Source organism: Apus apus, chromosome 7, assembly GCF_020740795.1.
Source record: "Apus apus isolate bApuApu2 chromosome 7, bApuApu2.pri.cur, whole genome shotgun sequence".
Taxonomy (NCBI): domain Eukaryota; kingdom Metazoa; phylum Chordata; class Aves; order Apodiformes; family Apodidae; genus Apus; species Apus apus.
In genome coordinates, this window is record NC_067288.1 from 9,016,920 (window position 1) to 9,041,770 (window position 24,851).

Consider the following 24,851-nt stretch of genomic DNA (forward strand, 5'->3'; position numbering starts at 1 on the left):
AGTCTGGTTTCCTAACTTTCAAATTCAAAGATGGGTATTATGAATTAAGATCATAGGAATCTTCTGGACTCTTTTAGATTTATAGCAGTAGTTTCTTGACAAGCCACTGAGGAAGAAGTAATGCCTGCCACATGCTTATCTTCGGAGACATATATCTAATCTATTTGGACAACCCCAGAGAGAAAAATCATGTTAATATGTGGAGAAGGGCAAGAGATGGGCTATCAGAAGATGACCAACAGCATCACTGTAAGCAGACCGGCCTTCTGGGTAAATATTTATAGTTTATGCTTGTAAATACCTTGCTCAAAGGCATTTTTGTGCTTCTCTACCATGATGACTGCGATCAGATGTGGGAATACATTTCTGTCAAAAAAATAATCATAGTTTGGATGTTAAGAAAGCATTTGGTATAACATTATCTTGCATCTTACTGTAAAAATGAACACAAATAGTCTTGGATATAAGCACTGTCACCTGATAGATAGCAAAACACTGGAAGGACTTGCAGACTGCAGCTAATAGTGTATGGCAGTGAATCTGGCATCCTAGGTGGGAAGCAGTCTGAGTGGAAGCAGAACACAGTACTAGAAGCAAAAAATACAAAAGTTAATGTCACAGAAGAGACCGATTTGGGAAAAACTGAAAAAAGCACGACACAGACTAACCAGCTACCCTTTTAAACTGGGTGATGGAAGGATATGAAGAAAAAACCACTACGGGTAAAAATGTTTATTTTATCTTTCATAATGCGAAATGAACTCATTGCACAATTTTTGAATGTCTCATATGAAGCTAAGTCCTGAGCTGTTCTTAGCATCTAGCTCTCATTCAGATCCAGGAGGAGGAGCAGATGTTCAGCACAAATCTGACCCGGTGCCTACAGGTATGCTGCCACTGTCTAAGGACAGCAAATTCTAAGGGGATGTGTTAAACACAGCTATTCAAGAACACCCATTTTGCAATAATTGGGCCTAGCGTTATCCTGATTTTGTGTGTAAGCAAGAAGTAAGTGCTTGGCACTTCTGAGAGCTTATCATAGACTTATTGCTCATGTTGAGCCACATTGTGAATAGTGCCTCAGGGATACCAAAATATGATCTCTGTCCTGAGCAGGTACAGCCTAGATCATGCAGGCAACATATGAAGTGAAGATGTCAAATCATCATTGCCTGAGGGTTGATAGCAGCAGAGCAGTATGCCTGCACAAAGAGCTGTATTGTTTACTCTTGACCTTAAAATAATTTGATCCAATATGACATACTAAGTAAAAATGTTTTCTTTCTCCAAGAAATATTTCTTGGCAATTGCAAACAAGCCTGGAAAAGTATATACAAAATAGGTTCCTTTCCAAATATTCAACACAGATTTGAGTATTGTAATATATATTCTCTAGCATGAACAATGTTTTCACAGTAAGGCTGTCAAATTAATTTTACAGGATAAAATGCATTTAGGAGGTAGCTCCTGTGATTTAAACAGAGTTGCCCTTGGGATGAATTTATTCTGTGTCCTTAGTGTTTGCTAAGGTGTTTGCCTTCAGGTTTTGTGAAACTGCTTAAGTCTGATGGTGAATATCAGTATAACTGAACTGAGCCATACAAGCTGACTTCTATGCAAGGAAAATTATGCAAAACAAAGCCAGCATAACTTTAAATCCAAGCAATGTATAGAGTATGTAGAGAATTTAGTTTTTATTGAATTTCATACTCTGTATGTTATTCTTTCAAGTCCTTTGGACACAAATAACACAAAGATGAGTTCTCAAGAATACATTTATTGCGAAAACAAATCTATATATTTTGTAGACACAGTAACACAAAACAGCATCAGGTTTAGGTATCAGTGAAGAACACCATTGCCTGAATTAAAAACAAAGCCAAAATCCAAAAAATAAAACCAAACAAAAAATGGAACCCAGTTAAAATTCTTTCCAATGAATGCCAAAGTGTCACCATACTGGCTTTGAAAATCTGGACTTGGATGTTGTGTTGAGTGAGGAAGATGTATGCTCCATCATTATTTGGCTGAACTCTTAATGATACGAATACAGGCTGAAACCAAGAAGCATGAAATTGTATTAGGAGAGCACAGAGAGTGTGGTTTCATTGGCATCTTTCAGTCACAGTTCCCATGACACTGAACTCAGCAAGCATCAGGAATAATAATTTTTGGGTGGCACAAGACCTGTGCAGGGTGAGCATGGCTGTTACTTGATATCTGATCTCTGGTACAGAGTGGTCTCATCTTTTATGAGCAACTTGTGAAAATCCAACCTGAGACACAAATTCATTTGGCTTGTGGCTGTATGAAAGTGCTGTGCATACTCCAGTTACTGCTACTCTTGCCTTCCTTTCATCTTTCTAGTCTGTTTTCTCCCAGCCCTGAGGTACCAGGCTGAGACAGGGAACAGTTTTGGGAACACTCTGTGTGGTTGAAGAGGGGAGTCTCAGAGTCGCTTACATGGATGAAAAGTTTGTGGTCTCCCTGCCTCTAGGTAGCTAGCAGTGGCTTTTATGGCTCTTCTCTACTTTCCTCTACCCTTCACTGTACTAGGAGCCAGCTCCATGGTTTCTCCTCAAAGAGCAGAAAGTGATTTTTAGCTGCATTAGCTAAATGATGGAGTTGTTCTGTGGCAGAGGTGTTGTGTGCTCCCTCCTTTTCATACACACACACACACAGGCATGTCACTGTTACTTGGAGGGAGGAAATTGATATTGAAAACAGCAAGATGCTATGCACCCTGAACTGCCTCCTAATAAATCTACTGTAGAGCAGGGAGCTATGGAGAAATGCTTATGTTTACCTGGCTTATATGGGAACTTTTTTTCTCTCCAGTCGTTGCACATCCTTCCTCTTTCCTAGATGTATTGAAAATGCTATGACCCCTTTTTTGTGGGTTTCCCACTTGAGTACAGTTGCCTTCATGGATAAGTTCATTCCCTGTGAGCTCCTGCATGAGCAGGTGCAGCCCAGGCTGTCCATTTTTTTTGTTTTGTTTTAAAGTCTGTGAAATATTCTGGGAAAGGAAGTCTGCTTAACCACAGAATCAAGCATGTTCAGCTGAATTTTCTGTTCCTCTGACTTGCTTTTGCCTACATGGTGTGGTAAGACTTGGCCAAGCAGATTTTCTGGAATCTGGGCAGAGCTTTTTCACCAGCCAAGTGCCTGAGTAACCTACAGAGTGTTTGCCTGACATGTTATGAGAGATTGTGCAGGAGAATGGGCATGTGTAGAGCTTTGAGGACCATAGCTCCTTGCTCTGATGCTGTGGTCTCATTGGCAGCGGGGAAACCAGACCTCCCTCCTGGCTTAACCAGGGGGTCAGATGACTAGGCCTTGGGTGAAGGCTCAGCCTTGGGAGCAGGAACAGTTGCCCTCCCGCTTCCCCATTTTGGGCAACAGTTCAAGACTGGCACTGGCAGCTGTGCTAAGACTCCTTTTCCATCTAACTCAAGTCACATTGCCAAGAACAGTGGATATGTAGTTAGAAGGAAAATACTCCCATGCCAGAAGGGCACTCTTGGTTCAAGAGCTCATGTCAAATGTTTGAAAATTTATTAGACCTAGCCAAAGGTTACAGAGCTGGGAAATAAAGAGAATTGGGAATGAAGATGGATGATATCTTTATTGTCTACTTATGCAACAATTATTAGTCTCAAAAAAATGGTGGGAATTTTCATTGCTTCTTTCCACAGAATAATTTTATTTTTCTCCCTCCTTGCATAATCTGTTTCAGAAATCTCTTGCAAGGACAGAGTATCTGAAAATACAGAATCTAATAGTATGGTTCTCAGAGACATAACTCACTCTCACGGTAGAACCAAATGTTTTTTTGGGAACTGTCAGTCAAACCCAATTGTGTATTTTAGGTGTTGAAGCTGGATATAGCCTGCTTATATTCCTGTAAAATATTTGCTACCTCTGAAATGCAACTAATTTTACACTTCTGTTATTTATTGTGAGTTTGTTTCATTTATTGTTTGTCTTTACAATTTATTTTTTTTGGTAACCCTTTAGACTTGTTCTGGGATGGTTAATTTATCTGCAAATATATGGTAGCTTCAGCATAAACATTTTCAAATAGCATAGTTAGTGTAATGTAACAAACATTTATGTCATAAAACACTAATTAGTGCACAATTGATTATTTTATTATTATTTCAATGTATTTTCCTGTAAAATGATGTGACTTTCTTCATACTAGATTTTGCAACTTAGCTGGAGCAAGGACATACTACTTGAATTCTTTCTACTTTTAATTCCCTTTCTTTTCTCTGTATTTCAAGGGCTCTCTTATTCAAATATTTGATATGAAGCAGGAGACCTGTATTTGTGATCTTTTCCAAAGGTTTCAGATACCAGTTTTTATTGCCACTTCATATTTTTAGAATTTTATTGCAGCTGTGATATAATTGCTCTTTGAGCTGGTGTTTAACTGCACAGAATATGGAGGCATTTATGGTAATTTAACAAATTGACTATTTTGCAAGGTAGGTGAATCAAACAAAGATAGATTTTCTTCTTACAGGATTTTTTTATTTGTTAATTTTGTTGTTTTGGGTATTTTGGCTCTTAACTTAGAAAAAAGAGAGAGATTTCCAAAGAGATGGGTAACTTAAGCATTCACATGTTTTTTTAATGTAATTTTAGAAATCTTTAACAATACAAATTATGGTTCTGGCTTTGACTTTTTCCAGTGCAGGGGAAGTACACTGCTCTAGTTACATACCGACATAATCATTTGGCTGATTAGAAATTAGGGCTGTGTCCTGGAAAACAATATATTTTAATAGCCCATTGCTTACTCTGCAAGTAGAGTAGATTATTCCCCTCCCACTCTCCTAAAAGTGGGGTTTTGGGTTTATCCTTGCAAGACAACTGCGGCTTATGTTTGGGAAAAGTCTTCATGTGCTCTAATAGCCTTAAACACATTTGTGATTAATTCTGGGTGAGCCATGAATGCGAAATAATATATGGAATGTAAATATATTGGGGTGGGCATAAAAATCATAGAATCACAGAGTTGTTTGGATTGGAAAACACCTCTAAGATCATCAAGTCCAAATGTTAAAATATTTATAGAAAGCTGCAGGCTGAACCCGTGTGATACAGAGCTCATTGTTAGATGCTGAGCTTAAAATGCCATTATAGCATCTTTATAGTATTGCTTTCACCACAGGTCTGCACCAGACTAGAACTGAAATTTTCAGACGTTGTAATCTGTACTTTGGCTTGATCACAATGCAGTGACCTTAGTTAGCAAAACAAGCCATCTCTCCTTGACAGAAAACTGAAAAAAGAAGAGCTTATACTCTACACTATAGGAATTTCCCCTTCAACCCATCATGTCCTCTTTCTGCAGTAACTGCTTTTCCACTCAGCAAGTATACAACAACCATTTGCTGACGTTCCCTGTGGCTGAGAGAGACTCAACTGCCCTCATTTGTTAATGAGCAGAGTGGAAATGGCTCCATCAGTTCTGAAGTCCTCTAATACACACACCTTTATATCCCACAATGTCTAGGTTTTTCTGACTAATGAAAATGCTAGCGGAGCAAACAGATTCTCTTTGGCTGATTCTATGGGGTTTTTTTGCTTAAATCTGAACTTTATTTTTTGTACCTTCTAGCTTTGTGTACATAGTTGGTAACTACCTGCATGGGTAGGGACACCTCCCACTGTATCAGGTTGCTCCAAGCCCCTTCCAGCCTGCCCTTGAATACTTTCAGGGATGGGGTTTCCATTCTCAGTGCATGCAGTGAGGGAAAATGTCTTTGGTGTACCTTGCATCAACTCTGGGAAACGGACCTCAGTTCACAGCAAGAATTCCATTGAGCAATTAGGAACTAAACATTACAGAAACCAGAATTAGACTGCCTCTATCTATTTGTTGTGTATTACTGTCATATCTATAATTGCACCCTTGTGGAGAGATTCAGAAGTATATCCCATGTTTAAAGGGTTTTTAAAGGATGCCCCTTTTTATGAAGGCCTTGTTGCCAGTGTAAGGGTTTTGTTGACTCATGCTTTGGGTGTCTCTTTTTCTCAACAAAAATGTCAAGAAGTATCCATAACATAGGATGTATGCAAGAGAATTAAAAAAAAATTAAAAAAATAATTGTATATTTGTGAAATTCAGTGCTTTGAAAAAGTAGTTTTGTTTAGCTCCTCAGTAGAAAGAAATGGCTGAAAATAATCTATTTCACTTGAATTAAGGAAGCTGTGCATTACTGCAGCAACTTAAGAAAAGCGCTCTTGACTTCCTGGAAACTGAAAGAATTTTTTTTTGAAGAAGTAATTGTCTCTGACATCACTAAGCTGCATAGCGAGTTTGCGAGTGGTTAGTTTGGGGTAACAGAGGAAGCAACTCCTTCACAGATAAGCAGGCAGTGCAATGTATGTGCCTAGTTATTCTCCTTTTTGTTCAAGTTTTGCTGAAAAATTCTTTTGCAGACAGATAACACTTATTTTGCTTTCCAGAGAGAGACACATGCTGTTTCATAAGGATACGCCTGATTTCCAGAAATAACCATGTTTTTGTGGCTTAAACTCTTAACATTTGGTGTTGCATTTCTGGGACAGGATGCTTTGGTCACAGGTAGGTAGCAATTGATATTTCTTTCTGTCTTTTTGATCCCTAAATGTTCTCCATAGAAGTAAAGCAAATGAAAAGTTTTGCAAAGTGGAGAAATAACATTTTTGTTTGGAAACTAGAATACAATTGTATGCAGTAGTGTCAGAATCTAGATCAGGAAGATGGGCGCAGAACGTACAAGGCTGAAATTTCTTCTGCGTGGTCATGTGTGAGAGTTATACAAACCATTAAAAAAAAGCCAGATTTGTAGTTGTATTTGAAAACCAACACATTTAGGTCTCTTATGTGATACAATCTTTGTTTGGTTTCATCTGATGATGGAGTACTTTGTTTTCTGTGTTTAAACAATTCAAGAAAAAAATCTTACCATCCATTTTAGTCTCTCCCTGATCTCAGAATCTGCTTACAGTTCCTCAAATGTTGGTATTTACTGCAGTGGTGTTTGTAAAAAAACTTAAAAATCTAAGCATTGTATGTTAATATCTCCAGTTGGGAAGTTACTTATTTTATATTAAATTTGTAAAATATATATTATTTATTTCATAAAAGCTGCTTCTTCAAAAGCCTTCAAAATTTTTAATTGTCTGTCCGTTTACCCCACTGCATGTGAATTTGTCACTTGACATTTTTAATTTTATGATAGAGCCCAAGAAGTTTATTTTGCAAAACATGCTAGATGTCACAGATAATGTGCCTAGGAAGTGAAGCAGTTAATTTGGGGGTAATAATTTATATAAAGACAAAAATGGATCTATGGTTAAGCAAATATTTTATTAAAAGAACCTACAGCATTCTATGTGTATGTGCCTTCCATCAGTTCAGCTAGTTCATGTAATTTGGAACAGTTAATGGCAGACACAGAAGCTTTTCTCTAAAGTAATGCTCACCCTAAAAAGTAGCTTGAAACACGTTCTGAAATGGCAGAAAAAACTATGCAGGGCTGAAACCTCTCTTCACATACATTGAATTTATGCCTGTGTCTACTATCATGTCACTATAGTAACTCCAGGTTTACTCTCATGTAAGCAAGAAAATGATCTGCCTTTAGTTTATGACCAGCAAAGAAGAGTGTTTGAAGCCTGAGCATTAGTTCTCTTGTCTTTCAAAGTCTCTGAAGAGAGGCAGCACTGAATAAATCTGATTGGTAAACTGTTAGATATTATAAGAAAACAAATGAATACTGTACTACAGAGGAAAAGAACAAAATCTCTTGGTTTTCCCATCCTTAAAAAAAAAATATAAATAAAATCTAATCTACTATCCTACTTTCCATTTTATAAGTCTTTCTGAGACTTCCCACTGCTCCCTTTTCTCCAGAAAGGGCAGGTGACTGTCTGCTCCCTCAGCCACCTCCACAGTCAGTCGATGTATTTGCTAACAGAGACGGCTGTAAGACAGAAAGAGAGATGGCAGCATTTTATTTCAAGTAATGGTTATTTCCTCTGTCCACATAGAGTAGTCTAGCTTGAGCCAGTTCCTCTCTCCATACTTTTACTAAACAGAAGACCCTTAAAGAAATGAGAACTTTTAACCTCTGCCATGCTTAAAGCCATTTACAGTTTCATGCTGGGGTATCAAGTACTCAACTACATGTGAAAACAAGGTGTGTGACGTTTTGTATAGAGATTGGTTCTCCTGTAAGGATCACAGCACCATTTTACTTAATCTTTGCTGTGTAGATTACTTTGCCTGGTAGCCGTGGGTGACTGGGGCATCTACTAGGGAGGAGTTTGTTAATGGAGGAAAAACATTTGGAAAAGGTGGCCTAGGCTTTAGTTTTATGGCAAGAACAATTTTCAGGCACTTGTTAACAAGTGTTGGGTGGGCTTTGGAATTTGTTTTGTTGTTATTGTTATCCAAAAGTGATTTTGAAGACCTAGCAGGAGAAATACAAAAGCTGTCTGACTTCTACCACAAGTCCAGACATCCTATAAAGCATCTCTAATTCCCTGACATCACCAAGCCACTTTTAAGAGCATCGGACTACATTAAAAGACATAATAAATTTAGGGTTATCTACAGCCTGCACAATGGCCCTTTCACTTTGTAAATCACTCAAATGAAAGTCATGTAGAGCTGGTTCTCTTGGTAAGAAATAAGCCAAGTCAATGTATTTGTGGATGTACGCATCTATACCAATATATGGTACCAATATACACTAAACTTGGTGTAAAATTCAGTTGGTCCTTGTGAACATTTGCACTGCTGAAACATCCCATTAAATTAATCAGTGCTTTGTGCGCTATTTGTTAGTCTTTCAGCTGAACTTACATGAAATAGCTAGCTTTACTAAAATCTTTAGTTGCCAGATTTGTGCTTCTTCAAATCTTTAGTGTAAGGCTGATAACATTTACTAATATCTAATCTATCCTGACCTTCCAGTCAGAAAAGTTATGTTAACATACCTGATAAAATGCATCAATGCCTGTTTATGCAAAAAAAAAAGCCCCAAACAACAAAGTAACCCCCAAAACAACAGAATAAAAAAACCTCAAAACAAAAAAACACACAAAAAACCCCAACCCCAACACTTTGCCACTTCTTCCCCAGCCCCCTCCCTGATTAAACAAACAAAAAAAAAACAACAGAAAAAAACCTTTGATTCCATTTAGAAAAAAAACTCAAATGCTTGCAAAGCAAGCACTTTTTTTCCTATTAGAAAATTAATTCAGGTTCCTCCTCCACGCTCAACAAACACATTAGCAATTTGACAGCTTTCAAAAGCCTTCACCCACTTCTGAGCCACTTCCTTTATTTCACGAAACTAAATAATTGCTTGATAGTTTTGGGTGTGACTTTTTTATTCTCCAAGTTTAAAGTACCAAGCTTTGGCAGGCACATGAAATCTGGGGCCATGCAGTCTCCATTCCCAAGAGCTGTGGAGGTTTCTACCTGGAAGTGTTACATTGCCTTGCACAGACATCAGTGTCAGTATAGCTCATCCTATGGCTTTGACTTTCTGTAATAAGCTTTTTCGAAGATGGGTCTACCTCTTTGGAAACAATGTGGCAGACTTAATTTTTAAGTAGTAGAACTTTGGCTCATTGTATGTGTAGGATAAATAATAAGGGGTATTACTTTGGCAGAAGGGTAGGTATTAAGGTAGAAGAAAGTAAAGCGAAGGCTAAAGCGCTGCCTCTGATGTTCTCTTCTCATGGGTGCCCTGCTGCAGACTCTGCTTAGGACTGTACCATATTCTTTTTTACTGGTGCACTTAAGGCTTTCAGATATACATACCCCAGAGTCCTGTACTCAGGGACCTCTTTAATAGTTTGAAACAAATTGCCTGCTTTTCACATCTTGACCAGCCCCAGTGCTTTATTCAAAATCAACTGAGACAGAGTCTGTGTGTGCACAGAGGTGCAGGCCATCCTGCTCACTTCCTGGGCTGGCCAGACACAAGCCACTTCTAAACTGGAAGCCATTAAGTTGCATTATGGTGCTGTACCAAAGCCACAGCAGGACACATGTTAATCGGAGCACAGCAGCACGCTAGCATAGCTATGTGGTTTCTGGACTAGAATTAGTTACTGGTTTGAACCAAACATGTAATTTGCTTTAGATATTCACCTAAATCTGCACAAACATAACGAGCAGATGGGTGGTTGCTGCTGCAGCATATTGATTTTAACTGCAGCTAGGGCAAGAGACAATCGATTCTGGACTAATGGGTCTTTCTTACATAGTCTGGAAAAGACATTTGCTTGTCATTCTATAAGTGCTCACATCAGTATATTGACATACTGAGAATGTTTTTACAGAATAGACCTAAAGCTGCAAAACTGCCATGCAGAGACCAGTTCTAAAGAAAATCCAGCTCTCTGTGGCATGGTATGTTGGAACCACTTCCTTTAGTTTTAGTTTTCATTTGATGAACTTACGTCCACATATTTAAGTTCTGAAGAACAAAGGGACAGTGAGTGGGTTAGAGACATTACATATATAATGAGATAAGGGAGAAGAAGAGGGGGCAGAAACAAGATGAAGTGACTTTTCAAAATGTTCCTAGTATCAGGAATCAAACTGTTTTTCTGACTCCTGTGACCTATCTGCAGAGCTGTCTGCCTCCCTGGGAGCATCTGTATGTGTTAGACAAGTAGGCAGTTTCCACACTGAAGTTGTGTGTAAATGAAAATGATCCTATTTTCTTTTGCAGTGCAGCTGCGTAGTGGTGTGTTCTGTACCATGCTGGGAGCAAGGAAAGGAGAACAGCAGGCCATGAAAATGTTCTGTCCTCTGTTTACATTCTTGATCTAGTTTTAAGATTTAATATTCATAAGGATACATTTGGCCCACCATGAAGACAGAGCAAGTTAACCCACAATGAACTCTCTGCTGTCATGGCTTGACTTCTTTTCATACTCATTCATCTTCCTCTTTTAGAGTTAGCACAAGTGTCTCATCGTTACCCTGTGCTGTGTTTTGCAGCACATACTTGCCCTGAGTCTTTCCACTGTCATTCCCCTTCATTTGGGTGGCTGTTCCTCCTGTGCTGCCAGCCTCAGGGGTGAGGACTCAAGGGTGGCTGCAGAGATGGCACCTAAGACAGCAGAGGAACAAGAGGTGCTGCAGGAAAGTGCCAAGCAAGGCTTGCTAGCATGAGTTCAGCAATTTGTGGCTGGGAGGGAACTCCCTTCAAACCCTAGCAAGAACATGTGCTTTGTGGGAATGTACCAGCTTATGGCTGGACTGGATGTCTGCCCTGCTCAGGACAGACATACCCCTTAAGCTGGCTGCCAGGCAGTCCTGCCTGGGAGAAATGATTGTCCCTGAGCTCTGGTGCTTTCTGCATCACGTGGAGATGTCCATTGTTCACATTCATCTCTAATCATATAACTAGCAAAGGAAGCAGTTACTTCTTTCAGGCCAACTTAGAAACTACAGAAAGTCCAAAACATTTTGTGGGGAATAGTTAACTCTCTTCAAAGCTCAGTTTAGGCACTGAAGCACTTCTGTGCAAAAAGTGGTAAAAGTTTTAAAGTGGCAAAACTCTGACATCCTCTTGTAAATATCAAGAGTAAAAAAAAACAGATACAGGTGCAAACGCTGTTTTTTCCCCTACAACTTGACTTTTCTCTCAGACTTTCGTACTGTGTGTCCTGATGTATTTCCAGGCTATCCACGCACTTGCAAACAAATCTTGTTCACTGGTGGTTCAGTAGCTGTTTAAAGCATTTTATCTATTTTCAGGATTATTTCCCTTTCAAGTCGAGTAGTTTGGGACCTTCAGTGCCAGGATTTTAGAAACTAGTTGTGAGCACTTCAGTGCCAGCTCATATTATCCATACTGTTGTATAGCTAGCAGGATTCACTTCTTTTCTTATCTTTTATTCCACTACCTTGCAGTACTGTTCTTCAAGTTATTCTCTCTGTGTCAGTGCCTCCTCAGCTAGCCTGCTTGCTTAGGTTTCTATTCTATAGTTTCAAAGACTTTGCTTATAATCTGTTCTTCATCCCACCACCCTGCACTGAGCTCTCAAGGTGTCTTTTGTTGTGTGTGAATGACTTTTTGTTGCAAAAATGTGGATTCCACGGAGCAATATTTTTAATTGCCTTTTGAAATACATTCTTTTCCTGACAAAAAGATAAATAATCAAACTAGCTGTCTAATAGAAAAATGAAGCCATACAATGAGGCTTTCTGTACAACATGTAGGGAAATAGTAGTTTGTTAAATGAAGAATGTATGTCCTATATGAGCTGAAAGATTTTACACTCAAGGAAATGTGGTACAATACAGAGCCTCAGCTGAGATGGTACAAAAATTTATGGCTAGTACAGCCTTTCCAGGTAATCATATACATTGCAGAGGCTACAAATGCAATATTTAAGATAGTGTTAGTCCCTGAACTGTTTCTGGATGCTTGTGAGTTAAGACACATTTGGATGGGAAAAAAGGGCAAGAAAAATGGCAGAACATAGTCAAGCTTCTAGAATAAGATCTGAGAGACAGAAGTCAGCTGCAGTCCAGGCTGTCTCAGAAACACAGAGTTTGAAGTGTTAGGTCGTTTTTCTTTCTCCAGATCTCAGTTTCATCATCTGTTAAGTTGAAGGTAGTAGCCTTTATCCTGTTGCAAAATGTAGAGTAGTAATTCCTTAAATATTCTGGCGGATGCTTTTCTCTTGCAAGCTGTAAAGTACCCGAAATTAATTTGAAGAAACTGGTTGTGCATTGGAATATTTTATATAGTGGATCTGAGGGGGGAAAAAAAAAAATAGCATGAAAAAATTACCTGTGCATAAATTTCTATCTTGTTCTCAGTCCTAAAGCACAGGTGTTGTCAGAGGAGAGCCAATACATTTGTGCTGAGTAGGAACAATCCATACTGTGCTCACCTTCAGCAAATTTGAAATTCTCTAAAATGTGATCACATCAACTCTAGTCTACATTTTAACCAATGCTGAGTGAAATAACTGAAGTTGGTGAATGAATCCCTGTGAGACATAAGAACAGGACTGCCAGTTTCTAACTTCCAGTGTCTGCAGCTGAGATGAGACTGTGTGCTAAACAGCTGCAAAAGGCTTCATGTTACAAAGCATCCTCCAGACTTCAGGGGTAAATGCAACAGTGAGCCTGTCTAGTAAATGAGGTGTTTTAGGAGTCTCAGTGGTAGTGTTTATAAACGTAAACTGTTGTAGAGAAATGCAGGCCAAGCTGAATCTGTCAGCATATGATTTAAAATCATATGCTTTCATTATCAAAGGAAAGATGACTAATATTGCTAGTGCAGCAGTTTAGTTAATCTTCCAGTGGTAGACCCCTGATGTCCAAAATGAATGCATATTCACATGCATGTACACTTTAGAGAAATCTTTTGGTTTTCATGAGTTTTGGATAGAGTATCTGGAGGATTTTTTTTATTCATCTCACTCTTTCTTGCAATAATTTAAATTATAATGAAACATATTTTTTAAAGGTATATTATTTTTTATTAGTTGGTCCCTGATGGCAGTGAGGGATTATTGTCCTAGGTCTCTTGTAAGCAATATACAAGTTCCCTCATCGCCAAATAATGTGTATGAATGTGCAAGCCTGTGCCATGTATTGGTGTGTGTGAGTGGAAGTAACATTTCTGATACTTGAGACTGCCCAGTAAGTACACAACTTACTTGGCCTTGTTTGCAGTTAATTAATTCTTCTGTGCTCAACTGTGTTGTCTCAACAGAACTGAAAGAATTTTCTACATCCTCCACACACCTGCAGACTAGCATGGTAGTCTGAAATAGGAAATGTGGTTGAGGTTTGAGGGAAAGATATGAAACAGCAGTAAAAAATGTGCGTTAGTGCAACTTAGTAGCATTTCTGATTTTGCTGTCCCAGTCTGCTAATCAAATGACTTAGAAATAAATGTTTCTGAGAACAGCCCAATGCGCTCACTGTCGCTTTAAAAACGTAAGGAATAATACAGCTTAACCCATTGTCATCTTAAATACATACAGTTTAGAAGGTTTACAGTGGAGTGATGCTGAACACAAGGGAAGCAGTACAAGGAAATGAATGTGAGATCTATAAAGAGTAATTTATCCTTGATATTAATAGATCAAGGTTTTGTAATATTTAGAGGTTTTGTAATACTCAGAGGTAAAGCTTTAATAAAATCCAGTCATGTTTGGCCTCCTGAATTTAGCACTTCATACTTTTCTGAAGACTGGCCAGTTTGGCCATGAGGATTTTGAAGTGATTAAATAAGTTTTAATGTGCAGTAAGATAGTGTTTACAGAGGCCTATTGTTCATGGAAAACTCACCTACAGGTGCCTTTTGAGTCACTACATGATCTGTTAAGTTCATTACAAATAGTAGAAGAGTTCAGGAAAAAGGGTTCCTCAAAAATTCCAAGGTTTGAGGGTCAGAATTTTCCAAAAGCTAATAAAAAAGTGACAGCTGCATTTGTCTTCCTGCTGTGATTAATATTGGGCTTAAGGGCCTGCTAAGATACAGTTTTGCACCACCCTGAATAAAGAGACAAGTGCTTGGCACATTAGCTTGTTAAAGGTTTTTGTGATAATGTTAGGAAGAGAGCCATTTAAAAAGTAGAAGTGATTCTCCTACAGAAATGTCAACAAGTGTGTCGTCATTGCAGCAGTGTGCCTTAAATGGCAAGGGAAGGATTGCTTGCAAACCACAGCTTCTAAAAATCACTCTTCACGGAGCAGTGAAGACATCTTAATGCAGAGCATGTCAGATAAGTCATTTTTGGCTGGTCTGCAGTTGATGCCATTTCTCTCTGCAACAGAGTTGCTGCTCACCTCAGTCTCACCTCAGTGGTGAGGTCAGTCGAAAGTCTGAAAAGGCTTTCAAGTGTCTTACAGAATGTATTTTATTTTTATGGTATTTTACTGTGTTTTAATTTTTCTTTGGCTTTATATTAGAACAGACAAATAAAGTCCACTTTGTTTTTTTTTTAACACCTACTGAGGTCTTCAAACTTTATGTTCTGCTTTTTGAGAGCTGTTTGGAGGAGACATCCCCAGTTTTGACTGTAAGCTCCAAACCACTTGAGAATGGTTTTTTCATAGAAGAAAATTATCAGATTTTCAGAAGACATGCATGTGTAGGTCACTGAGACAACGTGAAAACTTGGAGTTTGCAGCTGCAAGTTCATCTTTTCCTAAACTTTTCCTGAAATTGCAAATACTGAACACTTGGAAAGTCAGGAAGGAGCAGCTCCTGTGTGTGTGTATAACTGACCTGTGTGTGCAGTAGGGCTGATGGCCACAGCCATGATCAGCATTCTTGTTGGGTTAGGTGCTGTACAAACATAGGTGAAATGTGATCTTGTCCTTGAAGGATTTATGAGATGAGTCTGGACAGCATGAGCATTTCTTAAAAAGACAGGTAAGGGAAAAAGTAATAGTAGCATATGTGCCTAGCCAAAGAGCTTGCAGAGTCCTTGACGCTATGTTTTTCTTTTCTGGGAAAGGTACATACAACATCTTGCTCAAAGTTGCATAAAGCTGAATAAATGATTGCCTGGATCCAAAATAAACTTTCCTGCCGAGGTCCATGTATTGCAGGTCTCCCATTGTGCTCTTCTTTACATTACAAAAACTGATGCACATATTCATGGAAGATAACTCTTAATCATAAAAATCACAGAATGATTAAATTGCTGAAAGTAAAAACTTACAGTGCTCTAAAGCTTCTCTCTCACTATATAGAAACAATAAAAAATCAGGTCATATACGAAGGCATTAGGTTTATTTGCAATGATTATTTTCTCCAGCTGTTTAATCCTTTCATTAACATATTGCATTCTCTCACCAGTGAGTGAAACACAGTAAATAAACAACGGAATGTGTAGATGATGTGTTACAAGTATACACACCATTCACTTCCTTGTATGGGAGAGCATGTAATCTCACCCCTCCAATTCTTAATTCTTGTAGCGGATACTCTATCTGCAGGAGATGAGCTAGCAGAAACAGCATCTGTATATGAAAGAGAGGGACCACATTCTGTTCTGTTCTGAAAATGATTGTGTCGCATTCAGCATTCTCATATTTTAAGTGTTCATAAATAGTAATAGCAATAATAAATCAGTTTTGAACTGTAACTGACATAACGTTTATTTAGACTGAAAAAACCCCACTCTATAACTCTTCTCTCTTGAAAAAAGAAAGGAGAAATAAAGAACTTATATTCAGGATTGCAGAGGATTACATTATGTTTCCCCAATATCAGGTAGTGGACTCTGTAGACCCAAGCTTTGGGAATTGCCTGCAATTAATTCAAATGTGACCTGGATCCATAATATACTATAGAATTTAAAAAAAAATAAATTATTGAGCTCTACAGAGATGTGGTTGTGGTTTTTTTGGTTTATTTTGGGTTTTGTGTGTGTGTGCATGGAATTGGTTTTGAATAATTTAAAAAGCACTGCAATGCTGGCTTATGTCAGATCTTTACAGTGTTAGTGGATGCAGCTGGTGTCTTTTTAGTGAAATGTTCCATAGTTAGAAGAATTAACATTCATTAGGGAGTTCTGATCTGATATGAAGTCAAATGAGGGGAGATCAATGTTGTGGGACAAGGAGTCAGGATGTGATGGTACAGCTATTGCTACTCCAAAGCATCAGAGGAAGGATAGTGAAACTGGTGAGAGAAGAGATTGGATACTGGGACTGAGATGGCAGCAGGGAGCGGAGCAGCCCATGTCCCCAGGTTTTACCTCACCTGAACTATCAGCAAATATCTGCAAAACTCATCGATTAAATTCTTCTGGCCCTGTCCTACACAGAAAATAATTTTTTCTCTAAAGTTAACTTTACTACCTAAACACCAAGAGGCGGGTCTGAGCAAGGAGGTACACACATCCCAGTCCTGCTGATCAGCCTCAAGGAGTGACATTGTGCCCTTTCATGGAGTTTCTGATTTTTATTTTTTTTTTGAGGGTGATGTTTTTAAAAACTAAGAAATCACGTGTATAGAGTGACATGAAGCTAAGGACCAAGTTTTAAGGAAGAAGCCTGGTCTCTATATCCTCTGCAGTTTTTCCTGTCAAACGCCATTTTTCCACTACAAGATTCTCCTCTCTGTGTAGAGAATATATGTGTTGCTCAATGTATAGTTCAGGGTGCATTTACAGAATTCCTGTTCAAAACTTTCTGCAGCTAAAAATATTTAGCTTTTTGAGAATGGTGCTCATCTTCTGTAGCTACACACATATGGATTTTTGTGTTTGTGATGACAAAATGATCCAAAGACAAAATCAATCTGTTGATTCAGAAAATTAAATGTGAGGCAAGCACCACTTCAGTTAATTTGCAGTTTTGAAAGGTCACCACTTCTGTGAACCAGATTGATATATTTAAGATAAAAACCTGTTAAGTGCAGGTCAATTATTCATGAATTTTGTGTGGAAAGTTTAGTATAAGTAGATCATACAACAGTTATGTGACAAGAGCTGGAATATAATCCTGTTACCTAAATCAGTATTTTACTACTTAGCTGTGTGATCTCTCTTCTTTCTTTGTGTATCACTAACTCTATGGCTCATGCACAGTGTTAGCTTTGCAGGCAAAAAGTGTCTTCACTGTACCCTCTGGAGTGTTTCTGTGCTGGACAAAAAGAAGAGTCTGCAATCACAGATTGAATTATCTTGGTGAATGTTCAGAAGTGTTAGGAAACGCAAAGAGCTAGGGCTTTGACCTGGCGATACAAGTTGGCATTTGCCAACTCTTGAATAAGAATACCTTTGCTCTCCAGACAACGTCTTTTGCAACAGCTTATGTATGTACAATTTGATTTTAAAACAGTCATCATGCATTGTGAAATTCACATGTATCTGCCACTTTCCATGCTGCACTTCTGGCAATGTTGTAAATTAAGCAAGTCAAGATTTTTCATAGCTACTCTTCCAGTATTTGAAACAGAGTTGAGGAACTAATACTAAAAATCCAGTGCAAACTGGACGAGCATAAACTGATTCAAGTCAAGTTTCTTTGCATTGTTGCTGAAGGTGACAGGGTTTTATCTATCTATCTATCTATCTATCTATCTATCTATCTATCTATCTATCTATCTATCTATCTATCTGTCTATCTATCTATCTATCTATCTATCTATCTATCTATCTATCTATTTATTTTTAAATGGCTATAGTGGATTTCTTGAGGATCTCTTAGGCTCCTAAATCCATTTTATGCTTTGGAAATTTTGACGTTTGAAATGACTTACAATGAATGTGCTGATATATTGTACCTGCAGTCCCGATGATAAAACACACAGCATGGGGTTTTTTCCCCAATAAATTAGGGGACTTCTTTCCTATGTAAGGAGTAGAGAAGTACTGAAGGCATGACCACCATTTTACCTTAGTCTAAAGAGGATGAAAACTTAAAGGCTTATCTCCAGCATTTCTTCAGTTGTAGCATGAAGAAAGCCTTTTTCTTTCCTTTCTTTCTTTTTTACAACTAGCACTTGGTGTCTGATGCTCCCTGATTGGCCTCATATTTTCTGATAGCCAATAGAACTAGTGCAGAGCTTAGCTCTGCTGACTACTTAGTCATAATCAACTGATTTGCTGCTTGGTCCCTTGTCTCCTGTCAACAACTCTGAAGCCGGGTAAAAACTGGATTGGGGACCCACAGTGGAAAAATCTGTGGAATCTAAGATTGTGATACTGAGCACACTTATAGTTATGGAAATAATGTCCTTAGTTTTCGTAGTGATTATCTCTGATTCATTTTGAGGGAGAAGCACTAACACTCTTGAACTGATTCATCAAGATAGGTAGCATCTTTGTCTCTAGATGAGTATGGAAAATTACCTGACCTTTGATGGATATTTTGATAAAAGCAGACACACAGGTCTAGGCCAGGTTTCCAGGAAGCGTAGGCAGAATACTATCATTCTTCCACTTGTAACAATGATTAAAGGCAGTTCTTAAGGGGAAGGGGAGGAATTCTTGCTCAGAGAAGTCGCTGAGAATGTTTCTTTTCTCTAGAGAGTAAACATATTGTGCAGAATGAATGTGGAGGGGAAGAAGCAATATCTAAGTAAGAAAAATAAGCTCTTTTTTCCAGTCAGGAAGGGATCTCATTCGTATCTTAATAATGGTTAGAGCTGCACTACTGAAACAATTATAGTGTTCCTTCAGAAAATGCTTACCTGGAGAAGCTTTCAAACTCTTTTTGTAAGACTTTTGCTTGGAAAAAATATTGCTTATCTTTGAAACAAATGTTACTAAGGTTTTATTGCTATTACTTATTAAATCTGTACTGTTAAGAAAGTGAAGAGTTGTGTACTAGTTTAATTTGAACCAATTTCTTAGAATCATAGACGATGATCATCCAAATGCTTCTTGAATTCAGGCAGGCTTGGTGTTGTGACCCCTTCCCTGGGGAGCTTGTTCCAGTGCTCAAGCACCCTCTGGGTGAAAAACCTTTTCCTGATATCTAACCTAAACCTGCCCTGATTCAGCTTCTTGCCATTTCCCCGAGTCCTGTCACTGGTCACAGGAGTGAAGAGATCAGGACCTGCCCCATCTCTTCCCCTCGTGAGGAAGCCCCAGACTGCAATGAGGTCACCCCTCAGCCTCCTCTTCTCCAAGCTAAATAATCCAAGTGATCTCAGCCGCTCCTCATAAGTCATCCCATACAGCCCCTTCACCATCCCCATGGCTCTACTTTGGACACCTTCCAATAGCTTGATGTCTTTTTATACTGTGGTGCCCAAAACTGCACACAGTGCTCACACACAGTGAGGCCACACCAGTGAGATTAAAATATGTCACTGTCAGGCTAGACACACAAGACTTGATCCCTTAGCCACCATGTACCCACTCTTCAGGATTCTCAAACCATTAATGGGATGACAGTTCTTTATAGAGTGTGGGTTTATGTATGTAATTAGAAATACAGTAGCTCTTCATAAATGCCAAAGGGTTTAGAATAGATTTCTGCATTCAGGAATGTACCTGAACCTTGATTATTTGTTACATGTGTAAGAGGTTTTGAGCAAAACATAATGTCAGTAAGCGTCATTGTTATTTTCTAAGTGAGACAAAGAAATGAAATTTCCTTAAAACAATGATGGAACATGTGTCTTTATAGGGAAAAGTAAGTATTTCCAGAAATCAGACCATGTATTTATGTTAGTGAGTGCTGCTAAACATTAGTTGTTAAAGATAATGCAAAAGAAAAGAGACATCTGCTCATAATAGCAAATTATCACTGAATAGATTTCTGCTTCATAAATGGACTTCAATGCACCTTCTTAAGTATCTTGCTGTTACACAGAGCTCAAAAAAATTTAGCAAAGAAAAGTCATTATTCTCAGGTTAAAACAGATCCAGAGAGCTGACTTCTAAAAGGTCACCTGGAAAGTTGTTGGACAAAAAGAAATAATCTGGAACTTTTGCTGAGTATAAAGCAAAAAGATGGAGGGGGAATGAAGACAAGAAGGAGCATTTTTTTTTAATTTGAATTTTTAAGTTGTCTGTGACTGTTATTTCATAAATGAAGTAACATATTTTGTAGCAAACTCAAGCAAAAATTCTTATCTAACAATGCAAACCAAGAGGAGAGAGTAGCTGATTGTTGAGTGAAGTTAACTGTTAATTTAATGAATTTCAGTCAATCAGCAGAGTGGTAGGAGGCCTGTGTAACACCTCAGCTAGTTGCAGAAATCCTGGGTTAACATTCTGCATAAAGTACATGTCACCCTGGCAAAGGGTGGATGCAAGAACTTAACCTGATATTTAGCAAAGACTAGTGGAAGACGATGTGAAAGTATTAATCCTTCTTCCTGGGAGAAGATTGCTGTCAGCTTCAAAGAAAATTTCTGCCTGCTTCCAGGCAGGGGTATCAAATCGAAGGGTTGCTGGGACAGTTGGGTAAGATCAAGGGATGTCACCTTTTAGTCGTTCTGGAGCATAAGCAAAAGTAAATCAAGAGCAGGGAATTAACAAAGGTGTGCTAGTAATTTTGCAACAGAGGTCAGTACATTCAGCAGTTGCATTTAATTCTGTGATCTGGAATTATTGTTGTACTGCAGGAGGCAAATGCAAATGGGAATTAACATGATCAGAATTACAGTGATACATCTTAGTGGGGCAGATTTCTATAAAAGTTACCATTTGCTCTGCTTGTAGAAGAAATGTGATGCAGACACCTAATCTATGTCATAGGTCACAGTGACCCATCTCTTTGAGTTCTGTTTCAATCTGTGCACATAAAATCATGTTTCCACTGGAGGTGGAAGGTGTTGCAGAGAGTATGTGGTTGCAGTGTTGGTGCAGTCGTAGAGGCAGATGAGAAATGCTGCTACAGGAAATGTGATCATTAGGGAAATGATCTGTCATGAAATTCATTGTAATGCCACATTTCAGAACAAAAGTGCTTCAAAGCTTTTAGCTCAAAAACAAACTCAAAACCAAATCCCTATGAATTCTTCTCATACTGAGACAGGAGATTTCACTCATAATGAAGAACACTGGGAATGACTGACAGTGTGTGATGCTGAGTATTTGAAGTGTTGGATGTTGGTTTCTTGTGCGCAGATTCCATCTAGAAGCTTCACAATGCAGTTGCTGGAGAAAAAACCAGTTTGATTGCAAATAGAGGCTAGCTTGGTCTCTCTGCTCATTATCTTTATGATACACTCGCTTTTCAAATGCCTGCTGCTGTTACAATATCCAAAAGGCTTTCTGAATTTCAGTACTTTGATGATTCTTTGCTAAAAATAATTAGATTTAATATTAAAGTGTCCAGTGTTTACAGTCTTACTGGTGCATGTTTTTAATACTGCTTTTGATGCCTTTATTAATGTAATGATAAGTTGGTGAGCACCAGCCCAGCTCACGCCTTTTTCATAGGTGAAGCCTTGCTATGAGGAAAATAAAGAGAGTAAAAAAGATTCCAAAGAGCTTCTCAGCTCAGATGGGTTGTCTGCACACTACAGGGGGAAGAAGAAAAAAAAAAAAAAGGAGGTTTAAACACTATACAGTACAGATTATCCAGATCTGAGGGGTTTAAAAGGCTCCTCTGGAGATGCAGAAATTGTTAAACTTCTACAAAACCCAGTATTTGCCACTTTTTTGGCTTACAAGGCCAGAGGCATTTCAAGGACACATCTCTGTCCATTGTACTAGTGTTGTACTGTCAGCAGACTAATAATTAATCAAAATGAACTTTCTTTATTTAAATATACCTTTAATCCAGGGTAGGAACCCTTATTTTCTATGGCACTTATGATTTATCAGGGCAACTTTATTGAAATCAACTGATTTTTTTCTTTTCTCTGATTTTCATAATTCCGTTAAGCAGACATAATATTTTTGGGGGAGTTTCAATTTAAATTAAAGAAACTGTTTTTATTTATAGGAATATTTTTCAAAAGTTTAAGGATGCAAGCTATGAAATAAATAAAAAATCCTTAAAAAATTACAATGTAGACAAGATATATGCCTAGGGAGGTTGTGGAAGCCCCCTTCCTGGAGGTGTTTAAGGCCATGTTGGATGAGGCTTTATGCAGCCTGGTCTAGTGTGAAGCATCCCTGCTCATAGCAGGGAGGTTGGAACCCGATGATCTGTAAGGTTCCTTTCAACATTAGTCATTGTATGATTCTATGAAATACCCAGGTGAAAACACCTTTGACTGGATCTCTTCTGCAGGTAGTAGTATGCTCTAAGCTGCACCTTGCAGCTTTGGCCTTCTGACTGTCCAGGGCGGCATCCTGGCACATGTTGATGCTCTCTTCTTTCCTGGAGATTTAGGTTTCCTTCATCTATCAACCAGAGTATGGCACATGGAGGTTCTTCCCCTTTGGTGTCTGTTATGCTTGATTGACCTGTAATCTTGGAAATGTTTTCAGGTTTATTGGTATAGACATAGTAATACATTTCTATTGATGCATTAAGGATGAAGTCTGAGGCCGCTTGGAGAGAATATATTCCACTTTTAAGAAAAACACAGGTAACAATATACAGATGTGGTAATTTGGTTTTACCTCTCTCAATTTTAAAGTTGGTCTGAAAAATTCTTCTCCGTTTTATTTCCGGTGCTTTGGAAGTTCATAGTAATTGAGTTTGTTCTTTGTGAGGACAAGGCAGTCTCACTGCAAATAATACTAAGGTAGACTGGAAAATGGTCATACAGGGAAACAAAGTTAATTCACTCAGTTATGTTGAGCTCCCAGTATACCTAACCAAATGACTCCTTGCACTGTTTAACGCCTTGCTAGAATTTTAGCATGAAGAGCTCCTGTCTTATAACTAGGCATTTGGAATTAGTTTTAAAAAAAAATCTGTGCACACTTGGTATTAGAAAGTAAGAGATGTGAGATACTATATAAATGTAATGTCTTGCAGATAAATATGCTATCTTCTAGGTATAATTTAAACAGAGTAAAAGTTACATCTCTGAAGTCCCCAGTGTTACTTTTGCAGGCTATGAGCACTGTTGTTCTCTGGGACAAGTGTTTGGAAGTTAGCTCTAAGAGAAAGCATTTTAGATTGAACTTAGAGAAAAGATATTAAAAAAAAACCCAAACTGAACTTCCAGAACCTGTAATGAAATCATGGTAATACACTAGGCAAGTGTGTGCCTGAGCCTAAATGGAGAGCAGGAAAGCCAGAAAAAAAAATAAATAAATTAGTGTTTGTTTAGATACTAGATAGAGGTGTTCTTCTGAAGCTGGAAATACATCTGAAGTGATGCAAACTAAATATCAACTGCTATAGGTAAAATTCAAAGAATTATTACCAAAATGAAGAAGAAATTACTTCAGGGCATACCATAAACCATAATAGATTAATTAAGTATTCCAGTGTATGAGAAAAGCTGTGAATAACTTGGTGCATCAGCTAGATTGTTAAAAAGAAATAGGAGCAACCAAACAGAAGACAAAAGACATCTTAAAAAAAAAAAAAAAAAAATCATTCAGTTGACCCTACAGGGATTCCTGTTCACTGCTTGAAAGTATGAGGCAATGTTTGAAAGCCGGGTATGCTACAGTCTGTTAGTGGTGTGAGAAAAGGGGTGCAGCAGTGTAACAGCACAGGGTGACTGTGTATGTGAGCAGTGAGAAGAGATGAGACCCATTGCCATTTTTTTTTTATGCTAGATTTTCTTTAAGGAAAGAACTCTGTGTGAATCTTCTGAATGTTGTTTTAAGAAAGTAAGCTTCTCAGCTGAATAATGTGGGATTCACCCAAAATTTATTGAAGGGCTTAGGAATATGATTTTAAAATAAACATAATAAACAGCTCCCTAAGCCTCAGTTGCCATGGTGCAGGTAGTCAGTGTACTACAGTAATCTTCTTTTTAAAGGTGGCTCTGTGGACTTTACAACAATGAACCTTCAGTAATTAAAGAACACTGGAAACAGCAATAACAGAAATATAAAAGGAAAAAGTACTTTGGATGTTTGTGCTGGGCAATTCAGATCATCCTAATCCAGGACAGTCAGTGGATTTTCTGTGTACAGTGTAATCCTGATGGAAGGTAAACTACAAGCAGTCTTATTTCTTAGGTAATAGCTGACTAACACTGTGATGTACCATGAGGCTTGCGTCATTGAAGAGAGTCCTTGTGTAGTGCTTTGCAGCTAAGGAAGCATGCTAAAAATGCAAGATGAGTCATTAGGACAACTACACTTTGTGCCAGTTTAGTTTTGCAAAATTCTATTTTCAAATGATGTAGGCTGAAGTGCTAGTATTTTTGTACATTGCTGCTATTCACCTCAACTTGGCGAGGAAGTTTACTAATTTGTGGGTTTACAGGCAGCCTTGCCATGGGAACGGGAAGGCA

At 38.2% G+C, this 24,851-nt stretch overlaps 1 protein-coding gene across 7 annotated transcripts in view; it reads left to right on the plus strand.

The window, feature by feature from the left end:
• The first annotated feature begins 6,342 nt into the window (after positions 1–6,342).
• PTPRC (protein tyrosine phosphatase receptor type C) overlaps positions 6,343–24,851 on the plus strand; it is a 62,785-nt gene continuing 44,276 nt past the window's right edge. For 6 of the 7 annotated variants that reach the window (XM_051624415.1, XM_051624419.1, XM_051624420.1 and 3 more), the window contains exon 1: positions 6,446–6,601. In XM_051624415.1, the coding sequence (XP_051480375.1) occupies positions 6,535–6,601 (67 nt within the window). In that variant the 5' untranslated portion in view covers positions 6,446–6,534. Of the gene's footprint in view, positions 6,400–6,445; positions 6,602–24,851 lie in introns of those variants that run through there. The other variant, XM_051624417.1, reaches the window with a different exon arrangement.